Here is a 22372-nt window from a genome sequence, read left to right as displayed (position 1 = left end):
GAAGCTACACAATTGTAAGTATAATTATTTTTATTTACACTGACACATATTTCATTAAATCTCCACGTCAACGCGGTAAATCGATGTGTTCGTAAGTCACCCTCTAGCTCGCTCAGTAGAGAACGTTTACACTCCGATTCTTATTGCGTAACTTCCTGTGACTCTGAGTATTATTTTAAGTGTGTTTTTTTATCTGTTAACCACACAAACATGACCTAATATTATTCTTCCTCCCTCAGAGTTACCACACAACATCCAGTCATCGCCCAAGACGACCTGTACAAACGATTCCACGGCCTTCATATCCCACACAGGAAAGAAGAACTTCGTAGTGTTGATGTGGGTGAGGTAATACTTTGTCTGCCTGCAATAGACCACGAGCGAACTAGTGAAGAAGACCGGCAGGTGACGTAGAGGATTTTCTAGGAACCTGCCCTTTTGAAACCTCAGCCTTTGATGTTTGTTTTCAACGTTGATAAGAACTCACTCGTCGATGATCAATCCTGGATATGTGCGGTATCGTTGTTTTCCTTTACCCCGTCCTTCCCTTAACATCTCCAGTTCACTACACATTAATGAGAATTTTCGATTGACGTGGTTTTACAATACACTCAGAAACTAGAGAATTTCCACCAATCCTCGTTCTGGTGTATAAAGGGTACATCTCACGTCTACGTTCACCTTTGATGAGACTTCACGATACAAACTGAGTGTAAAATATGCTTGACGAGACAATGAAATGATTTTGTAGTGATGTGTGTGTGTTAAGTCATACATTACGTTAGACTATTGCCATGTGTTAAAGAACAAGTGTGCTAAAGAATAAAGGAAATCTGGATATTTTTCCCGCGAGTGTAATGAAAGAGAGATATTAGAACACCAGAAATGAAAATAGGAAATTGATATCACATTTACGAGAGCACCGCAGAGGTACTTTTGAACTTGTAGAGGTTTACGGTGGTGTGAATCAGCGTGGCACACACTCCTCCGTCATCATGAAAATAAGAGGGAGGAACCTACCGCTGGTGGTGAGTGACCTGACCCTTAACCCAAACCACCAACACTCACTTCCTTCCGCCCTCCATTCCTCCTTCAGGCTTCCTAACTCCTCCCTCCACTCTCTATTAGGGAATGAAGGACTCTACTCCACTCCTTATGACTCCCTCCCCGGGATGACCAGCACAGAGTCGTCGTTTACAATATACGACACTTTGGTCCTGACGAATGACACCAACGCTACGAACACGGGTACAGGTTACGTGCCCTACTACGAGCGCCCAGAAACCTACATTGTGCCCATACTCTTCGCTGCCATCTTCATTGTCGGCGTCATAGGTAAGGTGAAGGGGGAAGGGGGAGGGAGAAATATGGGACGGGGTGCAGGAAGACATGTACCTGTAGAAAGGGGAAATGAACGTGAGAAAATGTGAGGGTAAAGAGGAAAAGAAGAAAGTGAGAGAGAGAGAGAGAGAGAGAGAGAGAGAGAGAGGATACAATATTAAGCTCGTCACTGTTTACACCAGCAGCACTCTCCACCAGAGGTTGTTTGTGTTCGCCTCAACAGAATAATACCCTCCTAGAAACTATCAGGTTCCATTACTGATTTAAAAGGCTTGCGGATGTACCCAATCACCTGAGATACACACATCTATTTTGTCCATTATTCCTGAAATATACTGAGATACGACCTTAACTAGATTACTGTCTTCACTCCGCACTAACTAACATAATGGTAGAAAATATTTATATAGAACCCGTAGAGTAACTTTGTTAGAGTAACTTTGTTCCTTCTCTGGTAATAAGTTTATTTAGGTGGTGGTGACCCTGGCTCCCCCTACACAAAGACAGGGTGTAATACATCTTCCTTAAAGTACAGTGTTGAGGATGTGGTTTGTCCCCCTTAATGATATGTTCGGTGAAGCTTACATTTAGGTATATATTTTCTGACTCCCCCCATGACTCTTCCCCCCTATCCTTCACCCTCTTCCCCGACCCTCAGAATCTACAACCCACCCTACCCCACCCCCACTCCACCCCCACCCCACCCCACCCCACCCACACAGGCGTCCAACTGATGGGGTCATCTCCTGAAGTCTGAAGGGAGGGGGGAGGAACGTACAGGAGGAAGAGGATGAAAGGGAAGAGGAAACTGAGGAGTTTTTATTGTTGAAGGAGACGAAACTGATGCAGATAAGGAGGAGAAGAAGGAAGTGAATATGAAAGATTAGAACTGGATATGGCGGGTGTGGAAGGACGGAAGAGTGTATAGATGGGTGGAAGAGTGTATAGATGGGTGGAATATGGGTATGGAACTGTGGAAGAATGTATGGAATGATGAAAGAATGGAGAGGTAGGTGAAAGAGTGCAGGGAAGCACCAATACAAGACTCACTACCCAAGGTGTCCTCCTACAGGTAACGGGACGCTGATCATAATCTTCGCCAAGAACAGGAACCTCCGCAACGTGCCCAATACCTACATCATCTCCCTGGCGCTGGGTGACCTGCTTGTCCTCTTCTTCACCGTCCCCTTCGTCTCCACCATCTACACCATCGAGTCGTGGCCCTATGGCAACTTCGAGTGCAAGTTTAGCGAGCTGGTGCGAGATATATCAGTTGGAGTGACAGTGTTCACCCTCACGGCGCTGTCTGCTGACCGCTATCTCGCCATCGTCTCTACCGTCAGAAGGGTAAGATTGGAACAACCAGTCATGCTGTGTTATCAACTATTTCTACTCCTACTACCCACTTCTATCCACTTGTTGTCATTCCACTGAACCTTTTTCACCCCTGTCACTTGGGATGTATGCATGTATGTATTGGCGTAAATGGCCAAGGGCGGGACCCTCCAGATGGAAGTGCACATGGTATTTCTTTGGTTATGTTACATGAAGATTCATAGCCTGGCTGACTGGGTTAACTTAAAACGTTCCTGTGTACGGGTACAGTCACTTACGTTACTTCTGGACGGTGTTAATCGTGGACAGTAATTTAAGATATTGATTTCTGCATCAATTACTTCCTTGTTTGCTGTCATTCCCCGAATTATTGTGTCTCTGTAGTAAGGTATCACTGCTCCTAGTAATAGTACCAAGAAGGAAGAATCATCTTTGAGAGTTAACCATTCTCAGTGTCCAATATGGTTCATTTTTTGTGTAGTTTCTTAACCACAGCAGCACATCAGTTGCCCATACTGTCACCTTATGCCTCTCTCTTCACCTTCACAGGCTGCGGGTGGTGCGGGCCGCAGGACATTGCGGGCTGCAGTTGGGATCTGGGTAGCGGCAGGTGTGTTGGCCACGCCAGCGGCCTTGTTCTCTCATGTGCGGGAGTTCAATGTGTCGGAGGAGAAGAACATCAGTGTGTGCTTCCCGTTCCCCGAACACTTCCCCGAGTGGTACCCCCGCGCCAATATCATCGTCAAGGCCCTTCTCTACTACCTACTGCCGCTGGTAGTCATCGCCACCTTCTACCTGCTCATGGCCAGGCATCTACTGTCTTCAGACGATGTGCCGGGTGAGTCACACGTCTTCCACCGTCAGTTGAGGACCAGAAGGAAAGTAGCCAAGATTGTATTGTGCTTCGTACTCATTTTCGCCGTGTGCTTCCTGCCAACGCACGTCTTTCTCTTGTGGTTCTACTTTGACCCTCAGGCCTCCGTCAAGTATAATGAGTTCTGGCACGCCCTCCGGATCATCGGCTTCTGTCTCGGATTCATCAATTCATGCATCAACCCCATCGCCCTCTATTGTATCTCCGGCACATTCAGGAAGTACTACAACCGCTACCTCTTCTGCTGCTGTCGCTGGGTAGACCGTGGACATCGAACACGATCTTTCCTGCAGCCGGGGCGCTCCGGGATGTCCCGGTGTCGATCCTTCACCATGCGGGGAACTGAGACTATCACCCTCACCACGCTCATCCAGGAGAGGGCCTCCCCAGCTATCTCTTGACACACGCCCACAAACTTCTACTCTCCCGCTTCCACTCGCCCGTATTCCCCCACTTCCACGCAGCAGACCTACTCCCCCGCGGTTACACGCCCTTACTCTACCAACGACCACGAAAACTATGATACTAACCACCACGACTCGCCCTCGTGTGGTCGCCAGTTGGTGGTGGCCGACGATCGAGATCTGGGTAGCAGCACCAGTATCTATGAGGAGGTAGCGTTATGAATCTCAGGTGGTATGAAGGCTCCAGATGTGTATTGTAAAGGCTATCGTGTGGTGTGAGGATCCTCAAGTGCTCTATGAACGTCCTTTGCATGATGTTAAGGCCGCCTTTACAACGTGTGAGGCTGTACATTATACAGCTACAGTGTCGTGTTGCTCCTGAGGCATCACGAGGGTCTCTCTCCGTCGTCCAGTTGTTATAAACTCGTAGTAAGTTCCTTGATGTCATTACCCTGTGAGGGTAAACATCCACACCAGTCCAGCAGCAACAATTAATTATTATCATGTTATTTTGAGGCGCCAGTCTCAAATATTTAGAAGAATTAAACCCCGTCCACAGGCTACAGGGGTCACCATTAACGCTTGAAGTGTGTGTGTGTTATTATTGTTGTGTGTTCTCTGTCACTAGCGTAGCTAGAGGGGCGGCACTTTTGGGTCTGCTCATCACCCATATCTGCAGCTACTGGAGACGTTAATCCATCCCTTTGTATCGGCGGCAAGTTAATCCTTGTCGTGTCTGACCTAACACCTGACCCACATCATCACGGCCACGTCATGAGCTACACCCTTGCTATGCGCCCCCCCCGCCACACACACAACCTGTAACCTGTTGAGGATTAAGGAAACAACTTCAAACAAGTACGCCAGTGAGCTCATGTGGTGTGGGTCAGGTGTTAGGTCAGACACGACGAGGATTAACTTGCCGCCGATACAAAGGGAAGGATTAACGTCTCCAGTAGCTGCAAAACCATGCAATCTCGGGTCATATCAGTTCATGTACAGCCGACCAATCCACCAGTTTCAAGCAATTCACTTCAGTTCTGCACAAGTCTCCATCGTGACAAGACGAGTGAGTCACTGTGCAATATGTATTTTTTGTGGGGGCACGGGGGGGCGGCAAACTCAAGGGCCGCCCCGGGCGGCACACACTCTAGCTACGCCACTGGGTGTGTGTGTGTGTGTGTTTGTAAAAATATTAAAACAGGGTATTGCTATCGATGAAACTTCATATGTGTTGAGATCGACCGAGAAAGGTGTGACTCGACAGTGGAGAAACTTAGGTGAGAGGTAAGGTCTGAATGAGCCGAGGTCAAAACTGCCTTTATTATTATTATTATTATTATTATTATTATTATTATTATTATTATTATTATCATTATTATTATTATTACCTCCTTATCACCAGTAGAGATAAATATCATATCATAAGCTTCCATATTGTGTGATGCAATAATAATTAATACTATATAATATGTGATAATATAATTCGTATGTCTAACTAACCTCAAACCCTGTAACCTAACCTACTGTAACTCATACACAATTTAACCTTAGCTAACTCAAACCTAACCTAACCTTAACTAATTCAACCCAACCTAACTTTAAGCCTACCCTAACTTAACTGTTTATATCTTCACCTAACCTCATCTACCTCAAACCTACAGTAACTTAGCCTTAACCACATCTCTCTTACATTAACTAACCTAACCTAACCTAACCTTAACTAACCTAGCCTAACCTAACCTAACCTTGACAACCAACCTATCGTAACCTAACCCTAACCAAATAAACCCACGGATTCAGTTCAAAATTAAGGTTCGGTTTCGGGGGATTCAATTTGGTCAAAATAATACTAAATTTAGCAACAGTGACCTTGAGACGTTTATAACAAGCCAGAGTGTTTAATAAAGACGCTTTCTATGTTACCTGGGAGGGGGGGTAAACACATCCACATTTAGATTAACTTAAGTGTGTAGTCATATGATAAGTCATATGATATAATTTATTTAGATTTCAGTAAAGCATTCGATAGAGTCCCTCATGAGAGATTGATAAGGAAGGTAGAAGCACATGGAATAGGTGGATCAGTATTAAAATGGATTAGGTCATGGTTAACTGGTAGGAAACAAAGAGTCAGCATAAATGGATTAAAGTCAGACTGGGGTGCGGTCAAAAGCGGAGTTCCTCAGGGATCTGTAATGAAGCCCTCTGCTGTTTGTTATATTCATTAATGATCTTGATTGAAGGCATAACTAGTAGGATTGAAGTAAAATTTGCAGATGATACCAAAATGGGGAGAGTGATAAATTCAGACAGTGACTTTGAACTCCTTCAAAAGAATCCTCTAGATACCTTACATGAGTGGTCAGTAGACTGTGATATAGTGCTGATAAATGCAAATTGTTACTACAGATAGGAAGACGAATACAAACGTTAAGTATAAACTAGGTAACACAGGATAAACTCGGTTGTGAAAAGTTCTAGGTGTATTTGTTAGCAACGACTTGGAAACCCTAGAAAACAATGTATTAGCGTTACTTAACAAGGCAAACAGGATTCTTGGGTTCATATCTAGGTCTGTGAGTAACAGGACTGCTGACGTTATCTTGAAACTTTACCTAGCATTAGTGAGGCCACACATGGATTATGCGGTTCAGTTCTGGTGTCCTTATTATAGAATGGACATAGATTCTTTGGAGAGAGTACAAAGAAGAATGACAAAAATGATCCATAATATTAGAAACCTTCCATATGAAGAAAGACTGAGTTAGGGGAGATATGATAGAGGTGTACAAGTGGGTAAGTGGGATTAACAAGGGTAAAATGGAAGATGTTCTGAAGCTCAGTAATAACGAAATAACTAGAACAAATGGCTTTAAATTAGATAAATTCCGATTCAGAAAAGGATATAGGCAAGCACTGGTTTGGTAATAGAGTTGTGGATATGTGGAATAGACTACCGAGTGCTATAGTAGGATCGGGGACGCTAGGGAGCTTCAAGACGAAGTTGGATAGGCACATGGAAGTGCTGGGATGGGTGTGAAAGGGATCTGCCCTGTATGGGCCAGTCGGCCTCCTGCAGTATCCCACTTTCTTATGTTCTTATGTAGTCGTTACGTCTTTTATGTCCAGGAATTCATCCACTTCTGTGACGTGAACCAATCAGGTGGATTAAGGATGATACAGTGTGTAATAGATGGAAGTTGCCGCGTCACCATGACCAAAGAGAGTTGCTGCGCCATCATGAAGTAACAAAGTTGCTGCGTCACCATGACCAAAGAGAGTTGCTGCATCATCATGAAGTGACAAAGTTGCCGCGTCACCATGACCAAAGAGAGTTGCTGCATCATCATGAAGTAATGAAGTTGCCGCGTCACCGTGACCAAAGAGAGTTGCTGCGTCATCATGAAGTAACAAAGTTGCCGCGTCACCATGACCAAAGAGAGTTGCTGCATCATCATGAAGTAACAAAGTTGCCGCGTCACCATGACCAAAGAGAGTTGCTGCATCATCATGAAGTAATAAAGTTGCCGCGTCACAGTGACCAAAGAGAGTTGCTGCATCATCATGAAGTAACAAAGTTGCTGCGTCACCATGACCAAAGAGAGTTGCTGCATCATCATGAAGTAACAAAGTTGCCGCGTCACCATGACCAAAGAGAGTTGCTGCATCATCATGAAGTAACAAAGTTGCCGCGTCACCGTGACCAAAGAGAGTTGCTGCGTCATCATGAAGTAACAAAGTTGCCGCGTCACAGTGACCAAAGAGAGTTGCTGCGTCATCATGAAGTAACAAAGTTGCCGCGTCACAGTGACTAAAGAGAGTTGCTGCGCCATCATGAAGTAACAAAGTTGCTGCGTCACCATGACCAAAGAGAGTTGCTACATCATCATGAAGTGACAAAGTTGCCGCGTCACCATGACCAAAGAGAGTTGCTGCGTCATCATGAAGTAACAAAGTTGCCGCGTCATCATGAAGTAACAAAGTTGCCGCGTCACAGTGACCAAAGAGAGTTGCTGGGTCATCATGAAGTAACAAAGTTGCTGCATCACCGTGACCAAAGAGAGTTGCTGCGTCATCATGAAGTAACAAAGTTGCTGCATCACCGTGACCAAAGAGAGTTGCTGGGTCATCATGAAGTAACAAAGTTGCCGCGTCACCGTGACCAAAGAGAGTTGCTGCGTCATCATGAAGTAACAAAGTTGCCGCGTCACCGTGACCAAAGAGAGTTGCTGCATCACCTAAAGTCGTATATAAAGGTCGAGATCTGGATACTTTGTATACGTACAGATGAGCGATTTTCTTTCTTGACTGTTGAAAGACTGTTTAGAAGCAGTTGCCAGACTGTAATTTAGATGTTTTCTGTTTCCCAATCTCTGTAGGAAACACCATACATAGTTTGCATATGTGGACGTGGTTGGGAACACGAGCCGATGTTTAGTCAACGAGTGGGCTTGTGATGCGGCTTTGTGTTTTCTTTGCCCCTTGGCTCGCAGTGGCGGCCTATGCTCAGTGTACATTTATGAGCTGCTCGGTCCGTCCAGCTGCTCTCACGTCCACAAAAAAAGTAAAATTACACCTTATTATAGTAAGTTCTTTCAGTTTAATAAACAGAGCCCCACGGCTAGGAAGTTAGGTAAGGTTAGGTAAGTTTCTTTAGTTTGGTTGGTATGGTCTTCTAACACTGTTTCTGCTGCTTGTTTTTTTTAATTAACTAAGGCTAGGTAAGATTTAATTTAGAAAATACCACTGTTTAACACATTTGTCTAAACTACCACAGTGTCCACTACAAAACACAGTGAAATTATGGCGTTTTTTAAATAATTTTCAATGAAAAATCGGCGACGGGTATCTCGTCAATAATTACCGTAGATTCCATCAGGGCATTAATGAGAACTCCACACGCTTGTTGATTGTTGAGTTCTGGTAAATAAGTCCCCGCTGACCAACTATCTTAACGTAACTGATCGTCTCTTTATTGACGGGACTAAAGCTCGATATTTTGTATCCATTCCCGAGAATTTTTTAAATTTCTAATGTAAAATTTCAAGGTTAGAAGCGAATGTTCCTAAAAATTTCTAAATTCAGCTCCATCCTCTATTTTATGCCTTCCTCCAAAATGTCTTCACCCACCTTACCTGCCGTCTCTTTCCCCCAATACAAATACAAAATAAGTAACAGAGGCTTCGTCTTCACTCAGTCACATCACCTATAAAATCTGCTATTCTCGGTGTAACTTGTAGCAGGTCTGGACACCCAACAAAGCTTATCATTGTATCCCTGACCATATGGTTTCTAAACAGTCTCTTAATAGTCAAGACATAACATCGTCCCTCTGTATGTATAGTACAGAGTGATTCTCAGTTCCTTGCAGTAAATTACAGGGTGTATTCCTGGGATAATTCCAAGGCACAAGGTCAAGAGAGAGACCTTCATCAAGTCACGGGCGCGAAAGACCAGTAATTTCTATTAACTATTTCTCGCCACTAAAGTTTATATTAGTTGTGCAAATCAAGAGTAATTATATTACGAAGCTCTCGTGATCCAATGATTCCCCGACCCATCCATCCTCAAGCTAAGAAACAAGTCCAAATGTGTTATATCTTTGAGTAGAATTTTAGACTATCTAATCCTGTGTATTGTCACCGGTACTAATATTCAAGTACACTTCAGTTGGGACAATGGTTAGGGCAAGTCATCTTACGGTGGTGTAAAGAAACACTAGAGTAACATGTATTATTGAGGCGACATACATCATCGGTCGTCCATAACGGGTCGTAACACGGTGTAAATTTTAGAATCCCTTTGTTATTTACTTATGCCAGGAAAATAGTGCACAGACTACGCCATTCATAATTATTAAACAGCAATCATACGTAATCTTTCAGAGTTTTGATGGTGTAGCCGTGGCACACTTTTTAACTGTAATGGAGTGGGGTCTCGTATCATTACTTCGCCAATACCATGGGATCTGAAGTTCTACCACATAATTAGTCTGCGTAAACCACTTTTCCAAAATTCTTGCCACTCATTACCTCAAACTCTTTCATGTGCTGTAGCTTGGAAATTATGTGGATTCCGACATTTAGTTGTATCGATCTTGAGCCTCAGAATTGTCCCAGGAACACAACCTGCAATTCACTGCACGGAATTGAGAATCATGCTGTATTCAATGTTTCCAAACAAGCTATCCGGGCTGGCCTTACTTTAAGGCTCTGTCAGTTGCAGCGACACGCGTCACTCAGATAAGGTTGTCTGGAGTTTCCAACTTTCTCTCTTGACAGTTTTCTTGAGTGTGTCACGATTCATGACACACATAATGAGACAGACTGACTCATATGTCCCGTCAGCTGTTGATCACACTGAGTGAAAAGAAGATTAATTACCCATCGTTTTTCATCTATTCATCCACCTAGATAAATGTTATTTCTTGGAGGTATCAGCAGTCTGCACAAACTATTGGTGTAAACACTTATTTATTGTTGTACGATCAATGTCAAAAACATTTAACATCGGTATTGCGAACTTTTTGCAACTCATTCCAGCTTTTGTTCTTTCGTGTTCATTGTTCTCTGTAAAATGTTGACATATTGTAAACACTGGTCGTAAACATGTTGTCTGTGTACCTGTATGTTCACCTTCACCTGTGTGTGTACCTGTGCCTTCACCTTCACCTGTGTGTACCTGTGTTCTCACCTTCACCTGTGTGTGTGTGTACCTGTGTCCTCACCTTCACCTGTGTGTGTACCTGTGTCCTCACCTTCACCTGTGTGTACCTGTGTCCTCACCTTCACCTGTGTGTACCTGTGTCCTCACCTTCACCTGTGTGTACCTGTGTCCTCACCTTCATCTGTGTGTACCTGTGTCCTCAACTTCACCTGTGTGTACCTGTGTCCTCACCTTCACCTGTGTTTACCTGTGTCTTCACCTTCACCTGTGTGTACCTGTGTCCTCACCTTCACCTGTGTGTACCTGTGTCCTCACCTTCACCTGTGTGTACCTGTGTCACCACCTTCACCTGTGTGTGTGTACCTGTGTCCTCACCTGTCACCTGTGTGTGTGTACCTGTGTGTCTTCACCTGTCCTGTGTTCTCACCTTCACCTCTGTGTACCTGTGTCCTCACCTTCACCTGTGTGTACCTGTGTCCTCACCTTCACCTGTGTGTACCTGTGTCCTCACCTTCACCTGTGTGTGTACCTGTGTCCTCACCTTCACCTGTGTGTACCTGTGTCCTCACCTTCACCTGTGTGTACCTGTGTCCTCACCTTCACCTTAGAGTTAATACATTGTTTTAATGCTCACTGTATTCGGCTGAAGACAAATAAGTAATCGGATGTGTCTGAAGAGTGTTTCTATGTGCTTTAAAGCCCACAGTGTGTACGGGCACAAGGCAGCTTTAAATAAATAGAAAACATTTATATACAAAGGAACTGTACGTACTACTTGTTAATAATTACATAAAGTTGAAGTGTTAAAGTTAAGGTCAGTTGTAATTATAACATTTTAATTACCATAACACAAATGATTAAGTACAATAATACCCCCAATATCAAGATGATTCAAGTACAGTACTAGTAACTCTGACCAATACAAGACGCCCCGGGCAAGAACGGCTGACAAAACGACTTCTTTAGATGTGTTTATTTATATCAGTGTAACTATTTCAAAACTACTAAACATAAATTGCGTTTTCTGGTTTGTTTACTACTTGCTCGGAGCGCCTCGCATATCATGACTACAGGTACAGGTGCTGAACATACACATGCAATCTAAAAGTAAGAAACTCAGACTCTACTGTACCACCCAAGTAAACGAGATTAAAAGTTGTGGTCCAAACAGATACAAACCCTGTAAATATTAGTACAGACAGCAAGTAAACGTTTTAGACTGGAGGCCCGCCGTGGTCACCAGCCCTCAGACGACCCCCCACAATCAACTGAATGGCCTCAGTCTGCTGCACATCCCTCTTGTTCTTACGAAAAACATAAATGATCAGTTCAGTTATTATCCCCAAGGAGATTTTTTTTCACTTGTAGTCGACCGTTTCTTAACAGTTCGCCAAAATATACAGCTGTTCCTATGCAGTTGCTTATAATTAGCAAGAAAATTTAAAATGGTATCCACGTCCAACGTTTATATGCTGTGACCATGATCCAATGTTTACTATAAGTAGAACAAGGTAAATAAACTTTATTGTTAATAATGAAGATGTATAAAGACCTTTAATCACCTACAAAGCGTGGCTTCTGTGATGATCCTCCACACACACACACACACACACACACGCTGATTATAGTACTTCAGCTACACATGGTTGTATTTCCTCAGCATCTTACTGACAGAACAGAACGGAAAGCTATTAAAAATATGCTTAAAAAATGAACATATTCTAATGACTGAATGTTCAATTCTTTTAGTATTGACGATTCTCTTGCGAACCATTGTTGTAGAGTTGAGTGAAGAAGGTAGACGCCTTCTGTTGGTCTTGGGAATGAAAACCAGTACAGACAGTCAGTAAAAATCCTCGGCTCTTGTCGTTCACTTGATGAGCTTCTCCCGCTCCTTCAGGTAATTGTACAGCCATTGAATTTAATAAGCTAAAGGTTCACGTGAAAATTAACCCCCTCTAGCTTATTTCACCTGATAGTTAAACATTAACGTTACCTGGGGGAAGGGGTGGGTTAGGTTAGGTTAGCGTTAGGGTGTTTAATCATTAAGTGAAATAAACTGGGGTGGCTAATCTGCATGTAATCCAAGCAAGTATAATAAAGTATTTGACTCAGTTGATTTACCTTCTTTCAGTTAAATAAAACCTTCTGACTCTCAGTTTATTACAAGACTGACTGCTCTTATATACAAGACATTGACACGAGAACTTATACAGTACATATCACAAGGCAGTTCTGTTAACCTCACTCTCTCTTGATATAACTGAAGCGGTTCACACTAAAATACACCTTACTCTTGACTCATTTATACCAGGTGTTGGACCAATTTCTGTTACATGTTTGTTTGTGTCACACTGATTTATTAAAGTTGTTTATATATAGAATGGTGTTCGACCTTATCCGACTATTTCTATAATGTATGCTATCTGGTTCTTTCTATAATGTACTATCTATTTTTATAACAGACATGACTATATCTGACAAAATTATATTCTCCTTAGTGTTTTACTCAATCCTACAGTACTCGTCTTGGGTCTACTATTCAAAGACCAATACATTATGATCTAATGGATGTCATATTGGGAGCAAATGTTGTTAAATCCTGCAGTTATGATGATCGATTCTCTCAACTTCTACCACATGTGTACTACAGTAGGAAGGCTGGTGAGAAAACCACGTGAATACTCTGACATCCAGTACAATCCCATGTTATTTTAAGACCAGTAACTATGCCATTGAGAGTACTGGATGGTTTTGTTGCTTATCCTTGGTGAACTCGACTACACTTTACCAATCTTTGTATATCTGCACTGTCTACTGTACGTACGTTGTTTGTATACCTACACTCACTGTCTATTGTATGTTGTTTGTATAAATTGTTTGTATACCTGCACTGTCACTATAAATGTTGATTTAATGTAAACTTGTACGTATAATGATTTTACTGAATAAATATTGATATCTTTATCTATCCACCTATCTATCTATCTATCCTGTTAAATAAGCTAAGAAGTACTGTACTTAGACCATACTGCACGTATTTATTATGTCATCCCAAGGTGTATTTTGTGAGGGGTTTTCTGATGGTTTACGAGACCCAAAAGTAAGACCTAAAAGAAATAAACCTAAAATAAAGACCTCAAAAAGTTAAACCTAAAGGTACGACCAAAAAAATAAAGCACCTACATGTAAAGTAAGACCTAAAAGTAAGAGCTAAAATTAACACCCAAAAGTAAAACAAACTAAAAGTAACAGTGAAAAGTAAGTCACCTTGAAGTTGGGCACAAAAAGGCAAAGCAACTGTGTTAACGTTCAAGGCGGTGTTAAGAGAGTTCATTTGTGTTAGTATTCACATCGTTTCTATCAGCTAATGATTCACAGCAGGATACCTTTATATAATTTCATAACCGAACGTTCTGTAGCCGTTATAACCGATCGTTCATTCTTTCTTTCTTTAAAAATATAACATCAGTATTATATCGAGGAATTATATACGATGGATGGCTAACTGATATACGTAAATTATGTACAGTTTGGTTCAGAAGTTTGCTCCCGTGCCTCAAGTTTCACCACAGGGTAGGGAACTTTTGTACCCGACTGTACAGTACTTTATGAAGACAACCTGAGGACAAAGACGCCGTGACCAGAATAACTGATCATAACAAACATCTATAATTACTGCCAAACAACTGTAAACACTGCCAAACAAATTAAAATATTGCCAAACAAATACAAATATTGCCAAACAACTGAAAATATTGCCAAACAACTGAAAATATTGCTAAACAACTGAAAATATTGCCACAACTGAAAATATTGCCAAACAACTGAAAATATTACCACAGAACTGATAATATTGCTAAACAACTGATAATACAGTATTGCCAAACAACTGAAAATATTGCCACACAACTGAAAATATTACCACACAACTGATAATACAGTATTGCCAAACAACTGAAAATATTACCACACAACTGATAATATTGCCAAACAACTGAAAATATTGCCACACAACTGATAATATTGCCAAACCACTGATAATATTGCTAAACAACTGAAAATATTGCCACACAACTGAAAATATTGCCAAACAACTGAAAATATTGCCAAACAAATGAAAATATTGCCAAACAACTGAAAATATTGCCAAACAACTCAAAATACTGAAAGACGGTCTGCTGTTAAACAATATCAAATCTGAGGTTCAGTATTGTAGTCGAGACTTGAGATCACCGAGAGAGGAACTTGATATCGAAACCGAGACACTATCGAGGACCAACACGACTTTATGCATACTTCATACATGTGTATGAATTTGAAACACGTTGAATACATCTCTGTTCACCAATAAATGAATATTTAGCTTTGACATGTACTTAAATATCATACTATTTCTATCATGACATCATTTTTTGTTTTTTTAATTACAATAGATCAAGAAATTGTTCATTCACATATATCGATACATCTGTAGGTGTAATAATATGCCTAAATAAACCGTAAATACAAGATAGAGTACAGGGGATCAACTGAATTTTCGGTGCCAAGCATATTTTGTTTTTTGTTTTTTCACCTGGATATTAACCACCTTTATACTACCTGGGAAAGTGGTTAGTCTAAGTTAGGTTAAGTTTGGTTATGCTAATTTAGGTTAGTTTAGGTTGAGTTAGGCTATGATAATTTAGGTTAGGTTATGTTATGCTAGGTTGGTTAATTTTCAGGTTAAAATGAGCTGAGGAAGCGATTATTCGGGTGATCCCTTTAAAGGTACAGTAGAGTTATATTAGTCATTGCCTCTACCCACGTCCACAATCACCTCAACTTCTCGTCAGTCCATCATCCTCCAACCAAGTCATCAGGCAGCTTCTGCATCACAGCCAAAACTTCCTCCGTTGAACTCCAGGAAGCGTCTGATCTTATTTTGAAAGCGACACACCCACCTGCCGGGAGAGAAGGATAGTTACTCTCTCTCTCTCTCTCTCCCACTTATACATATTTACTTTTTTCCCTCCCAGAGCAATTCGCATTAATAACTCTCTCCCTCTTTCTCTCTTATGCTCTCTCTTTTTCTTACACCCCTATTCTCTCTCTCTCTCTCTCTCTCTCTCTCTCTCTCTCTCTCTCAACTCACCTTTCACAGCCACAGACTTGGTTAGAGTAACAGAAGGTAGTATCCTCAGGGGCTGGTTTGCAATCTTTCAGTTCCTTGCACTTCACCTTGGTCTTCCTACACCTGCGGAACAGATATATATATTCTTGATTTGATTTCTTCCTTACATCTACCATCACAGCTTATGTTACTTCACAAATACACAAAATTTTCCACTTGTTTAAGTTCCTTGTTGCTTACCATAATTTTTATTTCAGGATTTATTTCCAATTTGGAAACAATCATTATTTTAGTCTTAACCCATATTTTTCACCCCCTTCCACTAATTTGTTAATGAGTTTTTGTAATGCCTCCTCACTATCTGTGATAAGAGCATTATCATCTGCATAGTGTATATTTGATAATACTTTACCATTAACTTTAGTCCTTCATTATCACTTATAACTTTTCTCATTAAGGATTCTGAATATACTGTACATGTTGCACAATATTGAGGATAGAACACAGCCTTCTCTTACTCCTGTCTTAACTGTGAACCATTTAATAAGTACATTAATTACTAATACCGCAGCCTCCTGTTGCCAGCAAAGGTTCTTTAAAATTCTAATATCTCCTTCATTAATGCCTATTTTTTTCAAGACCGCTATAACTTTTTGTGCTTTACCCCATCAAAAGCTCTTCCAAAACCAACCAAGCAGATATACAAGTTTCTTTGGCCCTCTAAAACACCTTCACTCAAAATTCAGTCCAGTAAATACAAACACCTGTAGTAATAAGTGCAAAGATACCTGGAGAAACATTATATTCTAGAGAATTGTGATGGATGAAAATTGAAAGTTTATTCGATATACAAAATAATTGCCTGACGTAATATAGAACATAATGTGTAAAAATAAGAGTAAAGTCACTTGATAAAACGATATAAATTCACCAGAAAAACTATAATGATATATAACGCAAAATACACTGAAATGAGATGACCTTATGTGAATGTATATCACTGAATACATAAATAGCCAGCAATTATTAAATCTAATGTATTAGTGTTCAGTGGTAGCATTTACTTCTCCCCGTAAGGTACTTATAGTAATGCACCCATTGATGCGGTTCATTTTATTGGTCACTGAAATTATATCATTTACATTCCACAGGAAGATGAACCGACCAAATTGTGGGTTAATGTTTGTAAAGTCGCCTGCACTTATACCTGGTACAGTGGCTGGCGCATTCTGTGAGATGTGGCAACTCTGTGGAATGCTTATACTAATAGCATCATTAGTCCGGCTACAAGTGCAAGGTTCCTTGGGGCCATTCCTGGAGTTCAATAAGATGTAAACAAACACAGAGTTGCCACACCTCACAAAACATGCCAGCCACTGTACCAGGTATAAGTGCAGGCGACTGTGCGTTGACATGCTGGGTGTCATCTATAGTGTACAGTGACTCACAGACAAGACAGTCCAGCCTGTTTGTGGTGGAGGTCGGTACAGTATCTTATAGTGCCTGGGGGAACTGATGGTCCTCCCTTGTGAGGGACCACGTACACCTGAGGTTGATGGTCCTCCCTTGTGAGGGACCACGTACACCTGAGGTTGATGGTAAGACCTAGCATATCTGTTTTAGAACTTAGCACAATGATTGCGTCCTGAAATGTGATTGGTGGGAGATCATCTAATTTGGGAAGTGTAATTGGTAAATACTGAGTTTTATTACTATTGAATTTAACCAAGTTTCTACCTCCCCATTCGGAGATGCTGCACAGATCCGCATTGATAGATGTAATGATATCAGCTCTAGAAACAGATCTAGTTTGAGAATTAGGGGGAAGGGGAAAATGTGAAGAAGAGTGAAGAGTAGAATCATCAGCATAAGAATGGATGGAATTAGTTGTAGTGTGTCTTAATTAATGAAACAATAATAGTTTCATGTTGGCTTCTCGCCTCCGAGCTGAATATTTATTCATCTCGTTCATTTATAACATTGAAACACAGGAAAAATATGTTTGTTACCACCTCAGTTACCTTATCTATCATCAAGATAACATTCCCAAACGAAAAGCCGAGATAACTGTAAATAAAAGTGACACACACACACACACACACACACACACACACACACACACACACTTAGCCTAGTGACTCACTTGCAGCATTTCCCATTGCTAATCCAAGACGGCTCAAGATCAGAGCGGACGCAGAACTCCCCTTCACCTGGCGGCTCCACCACCTGCCTCGCTGTGTGGGGTAGGGGATGGGGGTTGTTATAATGTATTATTTCACCTCAACATTAAGTCCTTTAAAGACCTACTCTAAGATACTCCTTACACAAGTTACCAACAACTAAAATTAAGAGAAATACTTTCATCAATAGTCAGTAAATAAACAGCTGCGTCATCACAATGTTATGTTACTCCCCTTCAACAATTACCTATCCTATATTTAACTATTTCCTTCCTAAATCTAATTTAGTTAAGTAATAGAATTGTATAGATGAGTGGAACAAGTTACCAAACTCCATCATTCATATTGGGAAACTTCAAGCATAGATTGGATCGATACAGTATATGAGTGATGTGGCTGATTATAAACAGGAACTGGCTCGCCTAGGACAATAATTCTACCACAGTGTTCCTTACTTTGAGACACAGCCAACATAGGTGAAACACGTACCTTTTATATGTGTGCAACAAGTAATGTGACAATCCATCAAATATTATGTAGCCATCAAGTGTGAACTCTTTCAGGTTCACACTTGGTTACAGCGCTGGGGAATGTGTAAATATATTCATGAATCTGTACGTATCCAGTCCTGTACGTGCCTAGAACTATACGTACCTAATACTGCACGTGTCCAGTACTGTATGTGATATCATGACTGTGGCTTATATTTAATGTCAGATTAATAGTCATATATCGCAAGTAAATCCATATAAAACTTTAAGCATACTTAATTCTAGCTCACTTTAATGCCGTGTTCTGAGTCCTCCCTTTACCGCTTTTAGGTTTAAACTCCCTGTCTAATTTAGTTTTGTCATCATTCCTAACACTATTTCCCTGTAATCTTTCACTTGGTTTACTCGCTCCCACTGCAGTCTCCTCCACCCCCGTGCCCATGTTCCCCTAGTAGTTTAAAGACTTTGATATCTTTTGAACTGCCCCCTCGAGAGACCCAGCCAGGGTTGCCACCCCATCCGGAGACAGGTGTACCCCATCCCTAGCATAAAGGTCCCTTCTGCCGTAGAAGTTGTCCCAGTTGTCAATGAATGGGACTGATATTGACTTGAGTATCCTTAACAGTTATATAGGCATTTATTTTCGATATAGCAATATTATTGACAATATATGAGACAATGAGTTTTAAAAAAAAGTCTATAGTAAGTTGATAAAAGCTGAAGAGGATTTAGGTTGAGGAAAACAGAGGTCCGTAGTAAGTGGAGGGTTACCTTCCAACTACAGTACATAGTCTTTTTCTCCTACCCCCAGGCCCGGGTGGGCTATTCCCCGTAAAAAAAAATAGATAAAAAATCGTAAGCCAAATATAAAAAACACGGGATAACTTACCTACTCGCCTTTGGGCGCCATCCAAAAACTGGGTGTCCGCAGAGGCCTGGTAGATCTCCTCTGTGGTAAGAGACGGGCGCTTGTATGTTAGTGAGTCAGCTAAGAGCAGAATTTATTAACAAAATATGGACTTTATCATTATTATAATGAGCACAGCAAACAATAAAACACTCACGCTGGGCCAGGTAAGCATATAACAGGAGTAGTATGACCTTCATCTTTGCTTGAAGACTTTGGCGGACGTTAACGTTGTTGACAGAAGTTTGCGGACTCTTGAAAAAGGAAAATAAATTTAAGTTATTATCTCCACCAACACATTTCAGATTTAATATAGCATAATGCATCACCACAAGCGAACCCACAATCGAGCGCTGTAACTCACACACACACGGGAATTGGCCTTGAGCATGACTACAAACAATTCCATTACATCAGCCTTCCTCTCACCTAGTATGTCGAATTTCAAAACACATCGGTTACTAAAGAAGGATAATTTATATCAACTCTATTTTGGGAGGAGTTCGTTTACAATTGCACACTTATTATCAAATGTGTTTCAATCACTTACATTTTACAGTTGTTCCATACTATGTAAAACTTCTGTTAAATACGGCAGCAAGGCTATATATTATCAGTGGTACTATATTGCTCACTTGGTAACTACTATATGAGGTAGGTATGATGGCGTTATGTCTACGTCCAAAAAAAAAAAAATACGTATAAATAATCTGTATGAGAAATATGATATTTAACTCTTTATTTTCCTCTGTTCATGTTGAGTTATTTTTATTATTTTTTCCTGTATTATTTACTATATCCCACATTGTGATCAAAAGCATTGAATTGCCACACACGCTAAGGAATCACACAAAAAATCATCACCCAGTCATAACACAAAAACTCATATCAAAATCATCAGTCATCACACTGTCCACCAGTCATCATACCGAAAGTCATCACACAAAGTTGTCCCAAAGAGTCATCACACTGTACATTAGTAATCATGTCACCAGACAATGACGTATCACACATGTCATCAAATATAGTCATCAGACATTCATCACAGAGATAATGGCAGTCATAGTCACCACAGTCATCACATATTGTCATCACAAAAAGCCGTCACAGTCATCACACATTCATTACAGTCATCACAAAGTTCCCAGACACCACACAGAAAGTCATCAGTCACCACCGAAAGCCCCCCACACGCACACACACACACAGCAATGACAAAGTATTCGATTTACTATTAGCAGACTACACGAGCCCACCCAACCTATATTATGATAGAATAAACTATTCCCAACTGAGCTATCCTAACTATCGCCGCTGGCTTCAGCTACAGTGCTGGCGTGTGATGCCATTAAATCTTTCGACCTGTGACCTCGCCTGTAGAAGTGTTTACAGACAAGTCCTGGTTCTGCTGAGTGGACTGTCTCAGACTGGTGGCGGTGGCTGCCCGCCCCTCCATGAGACAGATCGCCCTCTCTAGTGATGCTGTGAAGACCAGCCTTCTCCTGTCCGAGAATTTGTGCTTGGACGATTTACGCAATACTGTTTTCTCTTGGAACACCAGACTGATCTGCAATGACCCGCACTTGTAAGTACAGCCTAAGTGATGACATACCCCTCGGTACTGAAATATTGTTGAATAATTACGCCTACTCGTTTCTGCCTAACCTGGAGTAATAAGACAAAGCAGAGTGAAGAGAAGCTAAGATTAATAGAGTTATGAACTTTGTGTTATGTCAGTATGTTTGATAAATTGTAATTAAGATAAAATTGTGTGAGACTAACTTATTATGTATCAGATGGATCACCTTGTAATATTATGAACGCCTTCTCCTCTGCAGGTTTTGACGCATTCTGTCTGAAGCCAGCGGCGATAACACTAACTATACCTAACTTCCCTAAACAATCTCACCTAACATAATTTGAACCAAAGACCTAAAATAACCAATTTAAGTGAACTTAATCTAAACTAATCTAACTTACAATAGTCAACCCAACTCCATCTTTTCCGTGACACAAAAATTCTCAGAACTTTACTTACGGACAAATCTCCAGTACAAGAGAGTCGTAGACCTACCGGCACCTACTCGCTGATGTAGCTGTTGCTCTCACGTTCAGCTGCCGCACCTAACTGAAGCCTACTGCACACAAAACGCAATCCTTATATTTCGCCGCTAGTATTAAGTGCGTTGTTGTCATAATAAACAAAGCTGGGCGGCAGCAATGACAGCCATTTGACACCAACCATTCATACACTGGTGACTATACAACTGTTGACCATGACAGTGATGACACAATGCAAGCCGGCAATATTCATACTCTAATAGCCTGCCTGCACGCTTCCTCTTCGCTCATTATTACATCAAATAATATTACATCAGTATCTCTGGGACCTTTTAAATTAATAGCAATACTTGCTATACCATTAATAAGCCTTAACAATATATATATATATATATATATATATATATATATATATATATATATATATATATATATATATATATATATATATATATATATATACTGTACTGTACTGTATGTACAAATGTGTCAAGTATACTACAGTCATTTTCTATCCGACCACGGAACTATTGTATATTATTTTACTGCGATTGTTCGCCGGAACAATGGCTGACAATGTCAGTGTGAATTAAATTGTGGGTGTACTTAACACATCCGGGGACATAGCCTGATCTGTCCTCCAAATTTTGACCAAGTAAAGAGAGAAAGGGGGAACTGGAGGAACGCAAGAAAGCGACAAATTGACGCACCTGGATAGATTTATGTAGTTATAAAATTACTAATGAAACGTTAAATAACAACACTAATGTAATGTGAAGGAGTTATGTGGTACTGTATACATAACGCCGAAGACAAGCACTTATTCTACCTCCATGCCAAGAACACAGTTTGCGTGTTTCTCCAATGTGCGTAAGGGCACCTGTAGTAAAAAAAAATATGGCTGCGTGATCCTCACATAAAAACATAACACATATTTATATATTGTCCTGGAGTCTAAGGAATTTATCAATATTTACCAAATTTATCTGAAATATGT

The 22372-nt window shown here is 40.9% G+C and overlaps 2 protein-coding genes and 1 long non-coding RNA gene across 3 annotated transcripts; 2 read left to right on the top strand and 1 right to left on the bottom strand.

The window, feature by feature from the left end:
• Positions 1 to 252: 252 nt before the first annotated feature.
• LOC121876261 (neuropeptide CCHamide-1 receptor-like) lies at positions 253 to 4519 on the top strand. Its single transcript, XM_042381294.1, has 3 exons — positions 253 to 1335; positions 2414 to 2688; positions 3226 to 4519. The coding sequence occupies exons 1-3, from the start codon at positions 996 to 998 to the stop codon at positions 3949 to 3951; spliced, it is 1341 nt and encodes a 446-aa protein (XP_042237228.1). The 5' UTR covers positions 253 to 995; the 3' UTR covers positions 3952 to 4519.
• A 2794-nt stretch (positions 4520 to 7313) lies between these two features.
• Positions 7314 to 7772, top strand: LOC121876374 (histidine-rich glycoprotein-like). Its single transcript, XM_042381445.1, has one exon. It carries the CDS (start codon positions 7314 to 7316, stop codon positions 7770 to 7772), a length of 459 nt encoding a protein of 152 aa, XP_042237379.1.
• A 3673-nt stretch (positions 7773 to 11445) lies between these two features.
• LOC121876276 lies at positions 11446 to 21389 on the bottom strand. The gene is made up of 6 exons (XR_006090746.1): positions 21353 to 21389; positions 19472 to 19568; positions 19297 to 19356; positions 17880 to 17970; positions 15758 to 15859; positions 11446 to 15566 (listed from the first exon to the last, which is right to left on the bottom strand). It is a non-coding gene; the product is annotated as an uncharacterized LOC121876276 (long non-coding RNA).
• Between the last annotated feature and the right edge of the window lie 983 nt (positions 21390 to 22372).

Source organism: Homarus americanus, unplaced genomic scaffold (assembly GCF_018991925.1).
Source record: "Homarus americanus isolate GMGI-L3 unplaced genomic scaffold, GMGI_Hamer_2.0 scaffold34921, whole genome shotgun sequence".
NCBI classification, from domain to species: Eukaryota; Metazoa; Arthropoda; class Malacostraca; order Decapoda; family Nephropidae; genus Homarus; species Homarus americanus.
Note: the sequence above shows the minus strand (reverse complement) of the source record. Positions and strands in the feature narration are given on the sequence as shown.

Excerpts from the sequence above, each read along its gene's own strand:
- LOC121876261 (XM_042381294.1), top strand. The coding sequence starts at position 996 with ATGAAAATAAGAGGGAGGAACCTACCGCTGGTGGTGAGTGACCTGACC. Across the intron at positions 1,336-2,413 it reads CTTCATTGTCGGCGTCATAG|GTAACGGGACGCTGATCATA; the intron begins GTAAGGTGAAGG and ends GTCCTCCTACAG. Across the intron at positions 2,689-3,225 it reads TCGTCTCTACCGTCAGAAGG|GCTGCGGGTGGTGCGGGCCG; the intron begins GTAAGATTGGAA and ends TCACCTTCACAG.
- LOC121876374 (XM_042381445.1), top strand. The coding sequence starts at position 7,314 with ATGAAGTTGCCGCGTCACCGTGACCAAAGAGAGTTGCTGCGTCATCAT.